Source organism: Nicotiana sylvestris, chromosome 8 (assembly GCF_000393655.2).
Source record: "Nicotiana sylvestris chromosome 8, ASM39365v2, whole genome shotgun sequence".
Taxonomy (NCBI): domain Eukaryota; kingdom Viridiplantae; phylum Streptophyta; class Magnoliopsida; order Solanales; family Solanaceae; genus Nicotiana; species Nicotiana sylvestris.
Window position 1 is genome coordinate 63,424,735 of NC_091064.1, and position 17,215 is coordinate 63,441,949.

General features: G+C 40.6%; 1 protein-coding gene across 1 annotated transcript; it reads left to right on the forward strand.

Moving 5' to 3' along the window:
* Positions 1–3,476: 3,476 nt before the first annotated feature.
* Positions 3,477–16,725, forward strand: LOC138875127 (uncharacterized). The gene is made up of 8 exons (XM_070153949.1): positions 3,477–3,545; positions 3,630–4,011; positions 13,753–13,931; positions 14,013–14,790; positions 14,864–14,970; positions 15,127–15,318; positions 15,517–15,781; positions 16,085–16,725. The coding sequence occupies exons 1-8, from the start codon at positions 3,477–3,479 to the stop codon at positions 16,723–16,725; spliced, it is 2,613 nt and encodes an 870-aa protein (XP_070010050.1).
* Positions 16,726–17,215: the final 490 nt, after the last annotated feature.

Genomic DNA, 17,215 nt, shown 5'->3' on the forward strand with positions numbered 1-17,215 from the left:
TCTTAGGCTTGAATATGATGCAAATTTGGTGTTTTGATGTTTTTTTGAGCATTCCGAAGGTTGGAACAAGTTTGAATGAGGTTATGTAATATGTTGGCATGTTTGGTTGAGGTCCCGAGGGCCTCAAGTGAGTTTCGAATGGTTAAATAGACCATTTTATGTTGTGAAAAATTTCAGAAAACTGTTGTGTATGTTGCAGACCAGTTATTCTTCGTGTTCCAGAGTGGACCTTGCATTTGCAAAGGGTTAGAATGGGAGGCTGTGAAGTTGGAGGAGGTCCCATGATTGCGAAGGGTTGAGCTCGTTGGTCATCGCGTTCGCGAGGGTGATGCCGCATCCGCGAAGGGTTGAATTGCTGAGGCATCGCGATCGCGAGGGGTAGTCACGTTCGTGTAAGAGGAAATTTGGTCAACCTAAGTTTGTGCTTCACGAACACGAGGGGTTGACCGCATTCGCGAAGAAGGAATTGAAACAACTGGGCAAAATGTTTTAAAGGCCTATTCCGCGATTTTGACCATAAGTTCCTCCATTTCTGGGCGATTTTGAAGCTTTTTGAAGAGGATTGAAGAGGGAATCAAGGGGGAACACTTGAAGGCAAGATCTATGGACTTAATACTCAATCCTAATGTTATTTCTACCTAATTAATCATGGAAATTGTTGAATTTAAGCCTATATTTAAGAACTAGGGCTTGAAATTGGAGACTTAAAATTAGGGATTTATGTGATCATTTGTGGTTAGATTTTGGTGATTTTGATATGAATGAACTCGGGGAGTGATAAGGAGTCTATTGATGTAATTTATATCGGGATCCGAGACGTGGGCTCGGGGGTCAGATTTGGCCAATTTCGGGATTTGTGTTGTAATTTGATTTCTTTCGAGTAGGCTTTGTTCCCTTAGCATATTTTGATGGTTTTGCACTGATTTTGGTTAGATTTAGAGCATTCGGAGGCCGATTCGAGAAGCAAAGGCATCGCGGGCTAGAGATTGGACCGGATAGAGGTGAGTAATGATTGTAAATGTTGTTTTGAGGGTATGAAACCCCGGATTTCACATCGTTGTGCTATATTGAGGTGACACACACACTAGATGACGAGCGTGGGGTCGTGCACCATTAGGGATTGTGACTTAGTCCATTCCGAATGACTGTTTTACCGCGTATTTGATTGAAAATTATTTGCTATCATCATGTTATGGGCTGAATGTCATATTTGGGCCTCGTGCTAACTATTTGGACCCTTAGAGGATTTTTACTGCTATTTCCTCACTGTTTTGATTTTATATATGTACTCAGTCGTGCTATATTATATTGTTTTTATAACTCAGCCATGTTTACTCTGTTTTAATACTATAAATGATATTTTGGGCTGAGCATCATGTTTTACTGTGCCCGAGTGGCTTTTAGAGATTTCTGACTGAGTAGGGCCAAGGGCCTGTATTGTGAGGATTATCATGGGATCGGGTTGCACGCCGATGCAATATTGTACTAATTATGATTATAAGGCTGAGGGCCTAAGTTGTACGCCACAAGGTGACTTGATATGAGGCCGAGAGCCTATTGATTATGCCAAGAGATGGCTTGATATTGTGCTTGGGTCGTAAGGGGCCCCTCCCGAAGTCTGTACACCCCAGTGAGCGCAGGTACCTATTGTTATATGATATATAACCCAAGGGGCTGGTGTGGTTCCATGTTATTGCCCGAGGGGCTGGTTTTGTTGACATTGTGCACGAGGGGCGAATTTTATGTGTTTATCTTTTCTAGCTGCTTTTCATTTACTTGTTTAATTGTTAAAAAGGTGTTTTAAAGAAACATATTCTTAACTATGGTGTTTTTATAAGATTTCACTGGTTTATTGCATTTTATTGGTTTTACACTGTCTCTTTATAGCATGTTGTTGTGTTTTACGTGGTTTCTTATCGCTCAGACTTCATTTATTGTTATTACTCATTGAGTTGGAGTACTCACTTTACTCCCTGCACCCTGTGTGTAGATCCAGGAGCTTCAGGACCCGCCAGTGAGGGTTTATTTCTCCCAGTAGGCCATTCGGAGTCCAATAGGTAGCTCCTCAGCGTTCACAGCCCAGTGTTTCTCCCTCCTATCTTACTTTCCATTCTAGTTCTGTAATAGACTGTATAAACTCTTTCAAACTCGTAGACACATGTTTAGATGCTCATGACTGGTAACACCCCAATGTCGGGTTGTGTTTGTTCCGCAAATTGTACTATTTCACTGTTTCTTTGGGATTTAATCATGTTAATGACTTAAATTGTGTTATTTCAATTGTTTAAAATGAATTGGGTGTTATGTTGGTTGGCCTTGTCTTCAGGAGAGGTGCCATCACGACCGGGTCTGGGTTTAGGGTCATGACAAGTTTGTATCAGAGCCTAGGTTACATAGGTCTCATGAGTCATGAACAGGTTTAGTAGAGTCTCGCGGATCGGTACAGAGATGTCTATATTTATCCTCGAGAGGCTGCAGAACGTTTAGGAAAAACTTAATATTCTTGAAATTCTTGTCGTTCGAATCTATTGATCCGAGTACTAAACTTTTGTTATTTTATTCTCTCATAGATGGTGAGGACACGCACTACCGGTCAGGATGGATGACCACCAGTACCACCAGTTGTGGCCACTAGAGGCCGAGGACGTGATCATGGTCGTGGTAGGGGAAGGGGTGTGGCCTGCACAACAGTTAGGGAAGCACATGCAGATCCACTAGCCGCCCCAGTTCAGGATCAGTTCCTAGTTGTGGACGCTCAAGCAGCACCAGCTCAAGCACCAGCTATGCCCATTGTGATTACGGGTCTTCAGGAGGCCTTGGCTCAGATTCTATCAGTATGCACTGGCCTAGCTCAGGCGGTTTCAGTTACTACAGCTACAACTACTTCTCAGGCCGGGGGAAACACTTATACTCTTGTGGCTCGCACACTTGAGTAGGGCGTGCAAGGACTTCAGACACCGGGGGTACATCCAGCCCAGCCGATTGCAGTTGCTTAGGACTATGTAGCTCCTGCCATGCCTGAGGACGAGAAGCGCAGGTTGGAGAGGTTTGGTAGACTTCAGCCTCTGACTTTCAGTGGTGCAGAGGGCGAGGATGCTTAGGGTTTCTTGGACAAGTGTTAAAGGATTCTTCATACAACGGGTATTTTGGAGACCAGCGGGGTCGCTTTCACTACTTTTCAGTTTTCTGCAGCTGTCTTCACTTGGTGGGAGGCTTATGAGAGGTGTAGACCTGTTGGTGCAGCACCTCTTACCTGAAAGTAGTTCTCCATTCTCTTTTTGGAGACGTATGTGCCACAGTCTTGCAGAGAGGAGCTGCACAGGCAGTTCGAGTGGTTGCGTTAGGGAGAGATGACTGTGACACAGTATGATATGAGGTTCTCAGAGTTAGCTCATCATGCTATTTGGTTGGTTCTGACAGATAGAGAGAGGATTAGGAGGTTTGTTGATGGCCTCACATATCAGCTTCTTATTCTCATGACCAGGGAGAGGGTGTCTGGCGCTACTTTTGAGGAGGTTATAGACATTGCTCGTGAGATTGAGTCAGTTCGCCGCCATTAGCGAGATGAGAGGGAGGCCAATAGGACTCGAGGATGTGGTAGTTGTGGTGGTGCTCCTTTGAGAGGTCAGTTTCAGCATGGCAGAGGCCGTCCATTTAGGCATGCTCATCCAGCTCGCCCAGGTTATCGTGGGGCGTCATTGGGTCATCGTTCTCATAGTTCTCATCAGGGCCAGTCATCACTCAGTGACCTTCCAGCTCAGAGTTCGTCCCGTGCTCCATCAGTTCAAGGCTCTTATATGCCAGGTGTATCTACTAGTCATTCCGGTGCTAGGGGTTCCCTTCAGTCCACGTCTCTAGTACCCAGGAGTTGCTATGAATATGGAGAGATGGGTCATATTTGGAGGCAGTGTCCTCGTTGTCTTACGGGTTCATCTCAGCAGAGGGGTCAGCCTTCGGCTTCAGCACCAGTTACTTCACCACCACCACCCACCTACCCAGCTAGGGGTGGAGGTCAGTCAGCTAGGGGTCGGCCTAGAGGGGGAGGTTGATCAGGTGGCAGTCAGGCCCGCTTCTATGCACTTCCAGCTAGACCCAATACTATTGCTTCTGACGTCGTGATCATAGGTATTGTCTCAGTCTGCCACAGAGATGTCTTTGTATTATTTGATCCTGGTTCCACTTATTCTTATGTTTCATCATACTTTGCTCGTTATTTGGATACGTCCCATTAGTCTCTTATTTCACCTGTTCATGTATCTACTTCGATGGGCGATATTGTTATTGTAGACTGTGAGTACCGGTCATGTATGGTGACTATTGGGGGTTTGGAGACTCGAGTGGATCTGTTGTTGTTATATATGGTAGACTTCAATGTTATATTGGGCATGGATTTCCTATCTCCGTATCGCGCTATTTTGGACTATCGTGCTAAGACAGTGACATTCACTATGTTGGGTGTGCCACGAATTAAGTGGCAAGGTTCGACTGATTATGTTCCCAGTACGGTAATTTCATTCTTGAAGGCCCAGTGTATGGTTGGGAAGGGTTTTCTTTCTTACTTAGCCTTTGTGAGGGATGTTGGTGGAGAGACTCCTAGTATTGATTCTGTTCTAATTGTGAGGGATTTTTCCGATGTGTTTCCTGCAGACCTGCCGGGCATGCCACCAGACAGGGATATTGATTTTGGTATTGATCTAGTGCCGGGCACTCATCCCATTTCTATTCCGCTGTATCGTATGGCACCAACGGAGTTGAAGGAATTAAAGGAGCAGCTTCAGGAACTCCTTGATAAGGGGTTCATTCAGCCTAGTGTGTTGCCTTGGGGTGCACCGGTTCTATTCATGAAGAAGAAGGATGGCACTATAAGGATGTGTATTGATTATAAGCAGTTGAACAAAGTAACAATTAAGAACAAGTATCCTCGACCTCACATTGATGATATGTTTGACTAGCTTCAGGGAGCGAGGGTGTTCTCCAAGATTGATCTCTGTTCAGGTTATCACCAGTTGAAGATCAGGGACTTGGATATTCTTAAGACAGCTTTCAGGACCCGATATGGTCATTATGAGTTTTTGTTGATGTCTTTTGGGCTGACCAATGCCCCGACAGTGTTCATGCATTTAATGAATAGCGTGTTTCGGCCTTATCTTGACTCGTTTGTCATAGTCTTCATTGCTTATATTCTGGTATACTCGCATAGTCAGGAGGAGCACGCGGAGCATTTGAGAGTTGTGTTGCAGAGATTGAGGGAGGAGAAGCTTTATGCAAAGTTCTCCAAGTGTGAGTTTTGGCTTAGTTCAGTGGCTTTCTTGGGGCATGTGGTGTCCAGTGAGGGTATTCAGGTTGATCTAAAGAAGATAGAGGCGGTTCAAAGTTGGCCCAGACCGTCCTCAGCCATAGAGATTAGCATCTTTCTTGGTTTTGTAGGTTATTACCGTTGGTTTGTTCAGGGATTCTCATCTATCGCATCGCCCTAGACCAATTTGACTAAAAAGGGTGCTCTATTCAGGTGGTCGGACAAGTGTGAGGAAAGCTTTCAGAAGCTCAAGAGTGCCTTGACCACAACTCTAGTGTTAGTTTTGCCATCAGCTTCAGGTTCATATATCGTGTATTGTGATGCTTCGAGAGTTGGTATTGGGTGTGTATTGATGCAGGAGGGTAGAGTCATTGCTTATGCTTCTCGCCAATTGAAGCCCCATGAGAAAAACTACCATGTTCATGATTTGGAGTTGGCTGTCATTGTTCACACGTTAAAGATTTGGAGGCATTATTTGTATGGTGTGTCTTGTGAGATGTTTACTGATCATCGTAGCTTCCAGCACTTGTTCAAGCAGAAGGATCTCAATTTGAGGCAGCGGATGTAGTTGGAGTTGCTAAAGGATTATGATATTACTATTTTGTACCATCCGGGGAAGGCCAATGTGGTGGTCGATGCTTTGAGCCGGAAGGCAGTGAGTATGGGGAGTTTGGCATATATTCCAGTTGGGGAGAGACCTCTTGCAGTGGATGTTCAGGCCTTGGCCAATCGGTGTGTGAGGTTGGATATTTCGGAGCCTAGTCGGGTATTGGCTTGTGTGATTTTTCAATCTTCCTTATATGATCGCATCAGAGAGTGCCAGTATCATGATCCTCATTTACTTGTCCTTAAGGGCAGATTTCAACACGATGATGCCAGAGATGTGACTATTGGTGATGATGGTGTGTTGAGGATGCAGGGGAAGATATGTGTGCCCAAGGTAGATGGGCTTGGGGAGTTGATTCTAGAGGAGGCCCATAGCTCGCGATATTCCATTCATCTAGGGGCCGCAAAGATGTATCAGGATCTGAGGCAGCATTATTGGTAGAGGAGAATGAAGAAGGACATTGTGGGATTTGTAGCTCGGTGTCTCAATTGTCAGCAGGTGAAATATGAGCATCAGAGACCAGGTGGCTTGCTTCAACAGATGGATATTCCAAAGTGGAAGAGGGAGCAGATCACCATAGACTTTGTAGTTGGGCTCCCATGGACTTTGAAGAAGTTCGATGTTATTTGGGTGATTGTGGATCGGCTGACCAAGTCCGCGCACTTCATTCCTGTGTGTACTACCTATTCTTCAGAGCGGTTGGCAGAGATCTATATCCAAGAGATTGTTTGTTTGTATGGTGTCCCAGTTTCCATCATTTCAGATAGAGGCACTCATATTACTTCACAGTATTGGAGGTCTATGCAGCGAGAGTTGGGACTCATGTGGAGTTGAGCGCATCTTTTCACCCTTAGACGGACGAGCAGTCTGAGAGCACTATTCAGATATTGGAGGACATGTTGCGTGCTTGTGTCATTGATTTTGGATGTTCATGGGATTAGTTTCTACCGCTCGCGGAGTTTGCTTATAAAAACAGCTACCAGTCGAGTATTCAGATGGCTCCATATGAGGCTTTATATGGGAGGCGGTGTAGATCTCCAGTTGTGTGGTTTGAGCCGGGTGAGGCTAGGCTATTGGGGACAGACTTGGTGCAGGATGCTTTAGAAAAGGTGAAGGTAATTCAGGAGAGGCTTCATACAGTGCAGTCAAGACAAAAGAGTTATGCTGACAGAAAGGTTCGGGATGTGTCCTACATGGTTGGTGAGAAGATTATGTTGAAAGTTTCGCCCATGAAGGGTGTTATGAGATTTGGGAAGAAAGGTAAATTGAACCCTCGTTTCATTGGGCTTTTTGAGGTGCTTCGGAGGATTGGGGAGGTGGCTTATGAGCTTGCTTTACCACCTAGCTTGTTGAGTGTGCATCCGGCATTTCATGTTTCTATGCTCCGTCTCATGTTTTGGATTTTAGCATGGTTCAGTTAGATGATGATTTGACTTATGATGTGGAGCCAGTAGATATTTTGGAGCGTCAGGTTCGAAAGTTGAGGTCAAATTATATAGCTTCATTGAAAGTACAGTGGAGAGGTCGACCCGTGGAGGAGGCTACCTGGGAGACCGAGCGGGAGATGCAGAGCAGATATCCTCGCCTGTTTGATGTTTCTTGACTCGTTTGAGGACGAACGTTTGTTTAAGAGGGGGAGGATGGAACGACCCGGTCGGTTGGTTCATGAGTTACCGCTCTGTTTCCCCATTTCTTCTTCTTATTGTCTTGTTCAACTGTATATTGTGTTACCGGGTTGGTTGGCTCGGGTTCGGAGAAATTTTGGTAAGGTTTGAGACACTTAGTCTCTTTTGAGTGAGCTAAGTTGGAAAAGTCAACCAGATGTTGACTTATATGTTAAAGGGCTCGGATATGAGTTCCGATGATTCAAAAAGCTTCGGGAGGTGATTTGGGACTTAGGAGCGTGATCAGAATGTGTTTTGGAGGTACAGAGTAGATTTAGGCTTGAATTGGCGAAATTGGAATTTTGGCATTTTTCGGTTGATAGGTGAGATTTAGATATAGGGGTCGAAATGGAATTTCCAGGAGTTGCAGTAGGTCTATTGTGTCATTTGGGATGTGTGTGCAAAATTTCATGTCGTTCGGATGTGGTTTGATAGACCTTTTGATCTAAAGCGGAATTAAGAAGATTTTGGAATTATTAGGCTTGAATCCGATGCGAATTTGGTGTTTTGATGTCGTTTTGAGCATTACGAAGGTTGGAACAAGTTTGAATGAGGTTATGGGATATGTTGGCATGTTTGGTTGAGGTCCCGAGGGCCGAGGGTGATTTTCGGGTGGTTAAACGGACCATTTCATGTTGTGAAAAATTGCAGAAAACTATTGTGTGTGTTGCAGACCAGTTGTTCTTCGCTCGCGAGTGGACCTCGCATTTGCAAAGGGTTAGGATGGGAGGCTGTGAAGTTGGCCTTCACATTCGCGAAGGAGGTCCCACGATCATGAAGGGTTGAGCTTGTTGGTCATCGCGTTCGCGGGGGGGATGCCGTATCCGCGAAGGGTTGAGTTGCTAAGGCATCGCATTCGTGAGGGGTGGTCGCGTTCGCATAAGAGGAAATTCTGGTCAACCTAAGTTTGTGCTTCGCGAACGTGAGGGGTTGATCGCGTTCGCGAAGAAGGAATTGAAACAGCTGGGGTAGAATGTTTAAAAGGCCTATTCCGCGATTTTGAGCATAAGTTCCTCCATTTTTGGGCACTTTTGAAGCTTTTTGAAGAGGATTGAAGAGGGAATCAAGGGGGAACACTTGGAGGTAAGATTTATGGACTTAATACTCAATACTAATGTGATTTGTACCTAATTAATCATGGAAATTATTGAATTTAAGCCTAAATATTGAAGAACTATGGCTTGTAATTGGAGACCTAAAATTAGGGATTTGAGGGATCATTAGTGGTTGGATTTTGGTGATTTTTATATGAATGAACTCGGGAAGTGATAAGGAATCTATTGATATAATTTATATCGGGATTCGAGACGTGGGCCCGGGGGTCGGATTTGGCCAATTTCGGGATTTGTGTTGTAATTTGATTTCTTTTCAGTGGGCTTTATTCCCTTAGCATATTTTGATGATTTTGCACTGATTTTGGTTAGATTTGGAGCATCCGAAGGCCGATTCGAGAGGCAAAGGCATCGCAGGCTAGAGATTGGACCGGATAGAGGGGAGTAATGATTGTAAATATTGTTCTGAGGGTATGAAACCCCGAATTTCGCATCGTTTGCTATATTGAGGTAATGCACACGCTAGATGACGAGCGTGGGGTCGTGCACCATTGGGGATTGTGACTTAGTCCATCCCGAATGAATGTTTTACCGCATATTTGATTGAAAACTGCTTGCTATCATTATGTTTTGGGTTGAATGCCATATTTGAGCCTCGTGTCAACTATTTGGACCCTTAGGGGATATTTACTGCTATTTCCTCACTGCTTTAATTTTATATATGTACTCAGTCATGCTATATTATACTGTTTTCATAACTCAACCATGTTTACTCTATTTAAATACTTTAAATGATATTTTGGGCTGAGCATCATATTTTACTGTGCCCGAGTGGCTTTTAGAGATTTCTGACTGAGTAGGGCCAAGGGCCTGTGTTGTGAGGATTATCATGGGATCGGGCTGAACACTACAACAGTTTGTACAGATTATGATTATGAGGCCGAGGGTCTGAGTTGTACACCACAAGGTGGCTTGATATGAGGCCGAGAGCATATTGATTATGCCATGAGATGGCTTGATATTGCGCTTCGTCCGTAAAGGGCGCCTCCCGGAGTTTGTATACCCTTAATGAGCACGATTACCCATTGTGATATGAGATATAGCCTGAGGGGCTGGTGTCGTTCCATGTTAGTGCCCGAGGGGCTGATTCTGTTGACATTGTGCCCGAGGGGCGGATTTTATGTGTTTATATTTTCTAGCTGCTTTTCATTTACTTGTTAGCTGTTAAAAAAATTATTTTAAAGAAACTTATTCTGAACTAAGGTGTTTTTATAAGATTTTACTAGTTTATTGCATTTTATTGGTTTTACACTGTCACTTTATAGCATGTTGTTGTGCTTTATGTGGTTTCTTATCGCTTAGTCTTCATTTATTTTTATTACTCACTGAGTTGGAGTACTCACTTTACTCTCTACATCCTGTGTGCAGATTCAAGAGCTTCAGGTCCCGCCAGTGAGCATTGATTGCTCTAGCAAGCCATTCGGAGTCCACTAGGTAGCTGCTCGGCGTTCGCAGCCTAGTGTTTCTCCCTCATATTTTACTTTCTATTCTAGTTCTGCAGTAGACTGTATAAACTCTTTCAAACTCTTAGACATATGTTTAGATTCTCATGACTAGTGACACCCCGATGTCGGCCTGTGTTTGTTCCGCAAATTATACTGTTTCAATGTTTCTTTTGGATTTAATCATGTTAATGACTTAAATTGTGTTATTTTAATTATTTAAAATGAATTGGGTGTTGTGTCGGCTGGCCTTGTCTTCACGAGAGGCGCCATCACAACCGTGTCTGGGTTTAGGATCGTGACAAGTGCGAGGTCATGAGGTATGGAATTAATCTTTGAAACGGACTACATGTGTGTAAATTCATTTTATTTAGGGCGCTAATATCATGTCACGCGTACGTGTACACAATTAATCACGTTTTATTAGTAATGGGTGGATATATGCATATTTATTTTATTATAAAAGTATAATGGGTGGATGTAGTTAGAGGAATAGCAAATATCAGGAAATCATCCTAAAATCTAATGTGTGGACAATCTTATCTTGAGACGTAAGAGTCTAACATGTTCAGGGGAGATCCTTTCATAAAGCAAGTAAAACAATCGCTTTAGGCCCTATATTTGTGTGGGCCCCACTTTTTCTGTTGAAAAAATAGGAAAGCATATATTAAGGAAGCTAAATAACGTTTGTTACAACATTGCCAAAAATAATGTCACTTAGGACACTTTGATTTCCTAGGCTTGCTAACATATTGCAAGCATCCATAGGTAAGTACTTAATATAAGAGCGATCCTTGTCCAGATCATAAGTAACAAAGTTAGATACTACAAAAGGAGCTTTTACAAAAACTTTCTTCTTCACTTCATCACTTCCTTCCATCTTGGATAATTCGTGGGCTACTTTGTTGCACTCCCTAAACGTGTGCTGGAGGGTCATCTCCTTCCCTTGGTGCATTACAACCTGCATGTGGAAACATTTTTATCAATAAAATTCTGTCCAAAAAGAATGGCCCTAATGCTTCTACACAATCTAATTCAATGTGTAGTGGTAGAAGGTTCCACTCCCTGGCCATTTTTAACCCTTCTTTAATAGCTTTTATTTCAGCATTTAGGGACCTCATTGCTCTAATGCTTTTGGTATAACCTACAATCCACTGACCAGTGCTATTTCAGAAAACTCCTCCTAAGCAACTTTTGAAGTTGTTGTGACTAGCATCCACATTAAGCTTATAACAACCTTTAGGAGGGGTGCCATTTATAGCTGAGTTGGATTTTTTCCGTTGGTAGGGGATTAAGTGCAGTCATTTATTTGTACTATGATATAAGTTTAAAAAAGAGTTTTGTAAAGTGAAAAAGTTTGATTTCTTTCTTTAACAAATATAGAAAAGAAGGATTTGCGACTACTATGATTTCTACCAAGGAAATTACACTTGAAATGAATATCAAACCCGAAATTCGTAAGAAACGTGTGATATATAGGAAACAACAATTTGATGCGAACGTTGATAATAAAAATCTCAAAAAATTTCGAAGAGTCCTTTAGAGTTGATTACTTTTGTACATAATAGACAAAGCTATTTTTTCACTTCAAAATAGATTTGAACAATTTGAAGCATATGAAAATAATTTTGGTTTTTTATTTGGCAGTAAAAACTAAGATCACTAGATGTTGGAAATTTGAAAGAATATTGCCTTAATCTGGAATGTTCCTTAAAGCATAATAATCAATTCGATATTAATGGTTTAGATTTATATTCTGAATTAAAAGTATTAAGGATAATAGTACAATTAGAAGATAACAGTTTAATTGATATACTTAATCAAATAAAAATATTTAATTCTTTTCCAAATGCCTAAATTGCTTATGAAATAATGTTCATAACTCTTTTTACCGTTGCTTCAGCAGAAAAAAAATTCAAAATTAAAATTGATAAAATCTTACCTAAGAATAATAATGTCACAGGAAAAGTTAAATGGACTATCTATATCATCAATTGAAAAATACTTATTACGAGTTATTGATTATAAGAAAATTATTAATAACTTTGTATCTAAGAAAAGCTAAAAAAATAAACTTCAAATAAATAATAAAAAAAATTAAAAAGTTAAGGTCTCTCATAAAGTTTGGCTTTAGGCCACAAAATTTGTTGGGCCACTCGTGAACATGTTTTGCCAAATATAATCGGATACTCTCATTTCATTCAAGAAAACAATTAGTTAATATAACCAAATTTTTGGAAACAAAAAATTAAACACATAGAATGAAGAACAATTATTTTACAAGCACAAAGGTACCTTTGAGATGCATGTAAATATAGCACAGCTGCAGACAGTCTGAAGTGCACTCAAGCAACGTAAAATATATCTATATGCATCACCTAGAAGACGTGACGTGATGACAACAATTTTCTTTGCAGGCCCAGAAGTCGAATTCCAATCAACCACCTCAAATCAATAAAATTTCTTCAATATTCAAAAGGCGAATTTGTACAACACAGCATCATTCTGATAGCCAAAGTGAAATTTCATCAACGGGATCTGGACCGGAAACCTCGTCGGCAATCGACCACAATAGCGACTTAGATCACAACCATCTCAGTAACAAGAATATGAATCTAGAGTGGGAAACGAGATTTTGAACCAAAAATTGGTATACCCACGGTTGTTCTTCAAACCTAGAACCCTCTCCCCGTTCGTTCCCTTCATGAATTTCAGTTTTACCACCGAAGGATTGGAATCATTAGTAACACCTGCCTTGCCTTTTTCTTAATATCATTTTTCTGATGTTTCCCGATAGTTTCTGTTTCTGCTATGTTTTTTTTGTTTTGTGGGTGTGTATTTCTCAATCATTGAGGGAATGAAGGGAAGTATAGACATTGTTTGTGTCTTGGAGAAAAGTAAATTGCCGGTTCTGAATTTTTCCTGTTGGAATATTGGACCGGAATCATGTGTCAAAGAACCCTAAACCCAATTTGGATATGAAGAAGACGATACAATCGAAGAAGAAGAAGAAAGAGAAAGACAGCTATTGCACACAATAGGTTACAACATAACAAGAGCTAAAGACCCAAATGTATTGGGTATAACAAGTGTCTGGGCCAACTGGGCCAGTACACAGAACAAACAAAATGCAGGCCCAATAAAACACAAGTCTGGTCCTATTGTTACAGATCCGGTCCAATTGCTTTTAGCATAATTGGATACAGCTGAAAGACACTGAATTCTTCCAGCATAATCATATCCAAATGCACTTTACATCTTTTAAAGGACACTTTACAACTATGTAATATTTGTACACATTATGTGCACTTATGATAAGGACAACAAATAAAGTATTAGACATGTGTAACTAGTATAGCTGTAGCTTATATTTTTATCTATTGAATACTTGTATAAATAGATACATTGTACAGAATATTAGACAGTGAATGAGAGAAGGAATTTCTTCTAAATTCTTACATGGTATCAGAGCAGTAGCTATCTGAAACCCAACCTACATTTTTTCAGCCTTCTCTTCCTCTTTAAAATGGCACCAAATTCCACAGATGATTCTTCAAACATTTCTGCAGCTCGCACAATTACTCAACCAGCTGTTATGGATTCCAATCACCTTGTTACCTTCATCCATCAGATTCACCTAGAATGGTTCTTGTCAACTCAGTATTTGATGGGAAGAGATATAGAGGATGGCGTAGATCCATAATCATTGCACTCTCTGCCAAGAATAAACTTAGTTTTATTGATGGAACATATTATGAACCTGATGCTTCTTCCACTGACTTCAAGCAGTGGAATCATTGCAATGATATGGTTATATCGTGGATCTTGAATTCTCTATCTAAGGACATAGCTGAAAGTGTCCTTTATTCAAAAACTATAAATGCAATTTAGAAAGAACTTGAGGACAGATTCGGACAATGCAATGGTGCTCAACTTTATCAATTACAAAAGGAGTTGAGTGACCTAGTGCAAGGTACCTCTGATATAGCAGGATACTATACAAAGGTAAAAAGGATTTGGGATGAGTTGGATACCTTGAATAGTTGTGTGCACTGCATCTGTGAATGTAATTGTGGAGGAAAGTCAAGAGCTTCAAAGTCTTTTCAAGATGGTAGGCTAATCCAATTTCTCATGGGACTTAATGATGCATACACAGCTGTAAGGAGTAATATCCTAATTCTTACTCCTCTTCCAAGTATCAATCAAGCCTATTCTCTTCTCATTCAAGATGAGAAGCAAAGAGAAATTCATATTGCACAAAACCCAGTTGAGACTGCTTTTATGGCACAAAATCAACCAACCTATTTTCAGAAATATGTTAATGGAGAAGGAAAGCTGAAAGCAAATCTTGAAGGAAAGAAAAATAACCTGGTATGCAACTATTGCAAGAAGACCGGACATTCCATTGATAAATGCTATAGAATCATTGGTTTTCCCTCCACCTTCAAGTTTACCAAATCCAAAAGGTATCAAGGAGGACCTCACATCAATGCAACACTTATGCATGAAGAAAACACAAGTCAATCAGTCAACACAATGGAAGAAAATACAGCAGGGAAAGTCATCACTCAAGAGCAATTTAGTCAGCTTTACCAACTTCTTCAACAGGTGAAGGTTGGACAACAGGGTGAGAAGTTTTCTAATACAAATGCTAGTGTCAGCTGTGCTGGTAAAATAATCAATACCCTAATCTATATTGTCTTTCTTGTCTTCCTTACATGAATTCTACCTCCTGGATATAGATTCAGGAGCTTCAAAACATATGACTTTCGATTATTCCATTTTATTAAATGTGAAACCTCTAAGAAAATCTTTATACGTGAATCTCCCAAATTCATACAGAGTTAAGGTCAGTCAAGTTGGTAGTGGGCATGTTCTACCAGATTTAATCCTAAACAATGTGTTATATGTTCCAGATTTCAGGTTTAATCTAATTTCAGTTCACAAACTTACTAAACAACTCACATGTACCTTGTTGTTCTCATCTTTTGGCACATTCTTACAGGGCCCTTCATTGAAGAGGCCAGTGGTAGTTGGTGAAGTCAAGGAAGATCTATATCTTCTTAATCCAGCTTCTCTAAGTTCTGGCATAGTTTATGGAAATCAATCAATTTTTCAGTCTTATTCAGCTTGTAACAATATAAAGAAAGACATTGTCTCTCATTCAGTTTCTTGTTCTGCTAGGGCCAACTCTAATGTAAGTCTGTGGCACAAAAGGTTGGGGCATATGCCTCTGTCCAGTATGCAAAATATAACCAGTTTTCAATTTCCTTCTCTAAACAAGTTTAATCATCCTTGTGATATATGTTGTCAAGCTAGGTAGGCAAAATTGCCTTTTCAGTCAAGCAATATCAACACAAATTCAATTTTTCAACTAATTCATGTCGATACTTAGGGACCTTACAAGATCCCAACTCATGATGGTTATAAATATTTCTTGACCATAGTAGATGACTATAGTAAGGGAACTTGGACTTATCTTTTACGAACAAAAAGCAATGCTTTCCCAGTTTTGAAATCCTTTCTAGCAATGGTAGAAAGACAATTTGCAACTAAAGTTAAAATCATTCGTTCAGATAATGCTTTGGAATTAGGTTCAGGATCTGTTCTTTCAAGTTTTTTCTCTTCTAATGGAATCCTTCATCAAACCTCTTGTGTTGGTACACCACAACAAAATGGAGTGGTCGAACGAAAACATAAACATATTCTAGAAACATGTAGGGCTCTATTATTCCAATCTAATCTCCCCACTATGTATTGGGGTGATTGTTTGTTAACTGCTACTTTTTTAATAAATTGTTTTCCCTCTAAAGTTCTTGATTTTAAAACACCTTTTGAAATTCTTTTTGGGAAAGTTCCAGTTTATACTTTCCTAAGATGTTTCGGTTGTCTATGTTATGCCTCTACTCTATCTCATCATAGGTCAAAACTTGAATCTAGATCAGTAAAGTGTGTTTTTTTAGGATATCCTTTTGGGAAGAAAGGATACAAACTGTTGGATCTTCAATCTAAAACCATTTTTATCTCTAGAAATGTAGTTTTTTATGAGGATATATTTCCTTTTTCCTCTCTTTCACTTGAACCTCCCATTTTTCCTAAAGAATTTTCCACTATACACGACCAAACTCATCCTTTCCCTCAGTATGATAACCAACCTTCTTCAGAACCAGATCTTAATCCATCTCCCTCTCTATCCATAACATCACCAGGAAAAGCTCCTACTTCATCCGCTATATCTAGGTTCAATTCATCTCTGTCTTCTATTCTTGTTCAACCTGAACTAAGGAGATCTACTAGGGAACACAATCCACCATCTTATCTGACAGATTATGTATGTAATGCCGTATATTTGACTGATCTAACCAATTCTTGCTTTGCAACACCAGTCTCACCTACTACTATGACTTTCACTGACCTCTCTCCATCCAATCAATCTCTTCTAAATTCTATCTCTCATATCATTGAACCTATAAGTTTCTCTCAAGCAGTTTTACATCCCAGTTGGCAGGATGCAATGGCAACAGAACTTCAAGCCTTGGAGACCAACCAAACTTGGGAAGTGGTTGAACTACCAAGAGGCAATAAACCTTTACCTTGTAAATAGATCTATAAGGTTAAATATAGATCTGATGGAAGTATTGAAAGGTTCAAAGCTCGACTAGTTATACGAGGAGACATACAAAGGGAAGGAATAGACTACAATGAGACTTTTAGTCCAGTGGTGAAAATGACTACTGTTAGATGCATCTTAGCCATTGCAGTGAAAATGAATTGGAAACTATTTCAATTAGATGTCAATAACGCTTTTCTTCATGGTGATCTACAGAAAGAAGTATACATGAGATTTTCACCAGGTATGGTTTCACCTTCCACTAATCATGTGTGCAGATTAAAAAAGTCCTTATATGGACTCAAACAGTGTTCACGACAGTGGTACGCAAGACTCACTAGTGCCCTCAATTTCAAAGGCTATTCCCATTCTCTTAATGACTATTCTTTATTTTTCAAAAAGACAACTTCTGGAATTTCTATTGTGGCTGTTTATGTCGATGATATACTTCTCACGGGTGACGACCCTACAGAACTTTCTAATC

Excerpts from the sequence above, each read along its gene's own strand:
- LOC138875127 (XM_070153949.1), top strand. The coding sequence starts at position 3,477 with ATGACCAGGGAGAGGGTGTCTGGCGCTACTTTTGAGGAGGTTATAGAC. Across the intron at positions 3,546-3,629 it reads TTGCTCGTGAGATTGAGTCA|TTTCAGCATGGCAGAGGCCG; the intron begins GTTCGCCGCCAT and ends TTGAGAGGTCAG. Across the intron at positions 4,012-13,752 it reads CTACCCAGCTAGGGGTGGAG|ATTCACCTAGAATGGTTCTT; the intron begins GTCAGTCAGCTA and ends TTCATCCATCAG.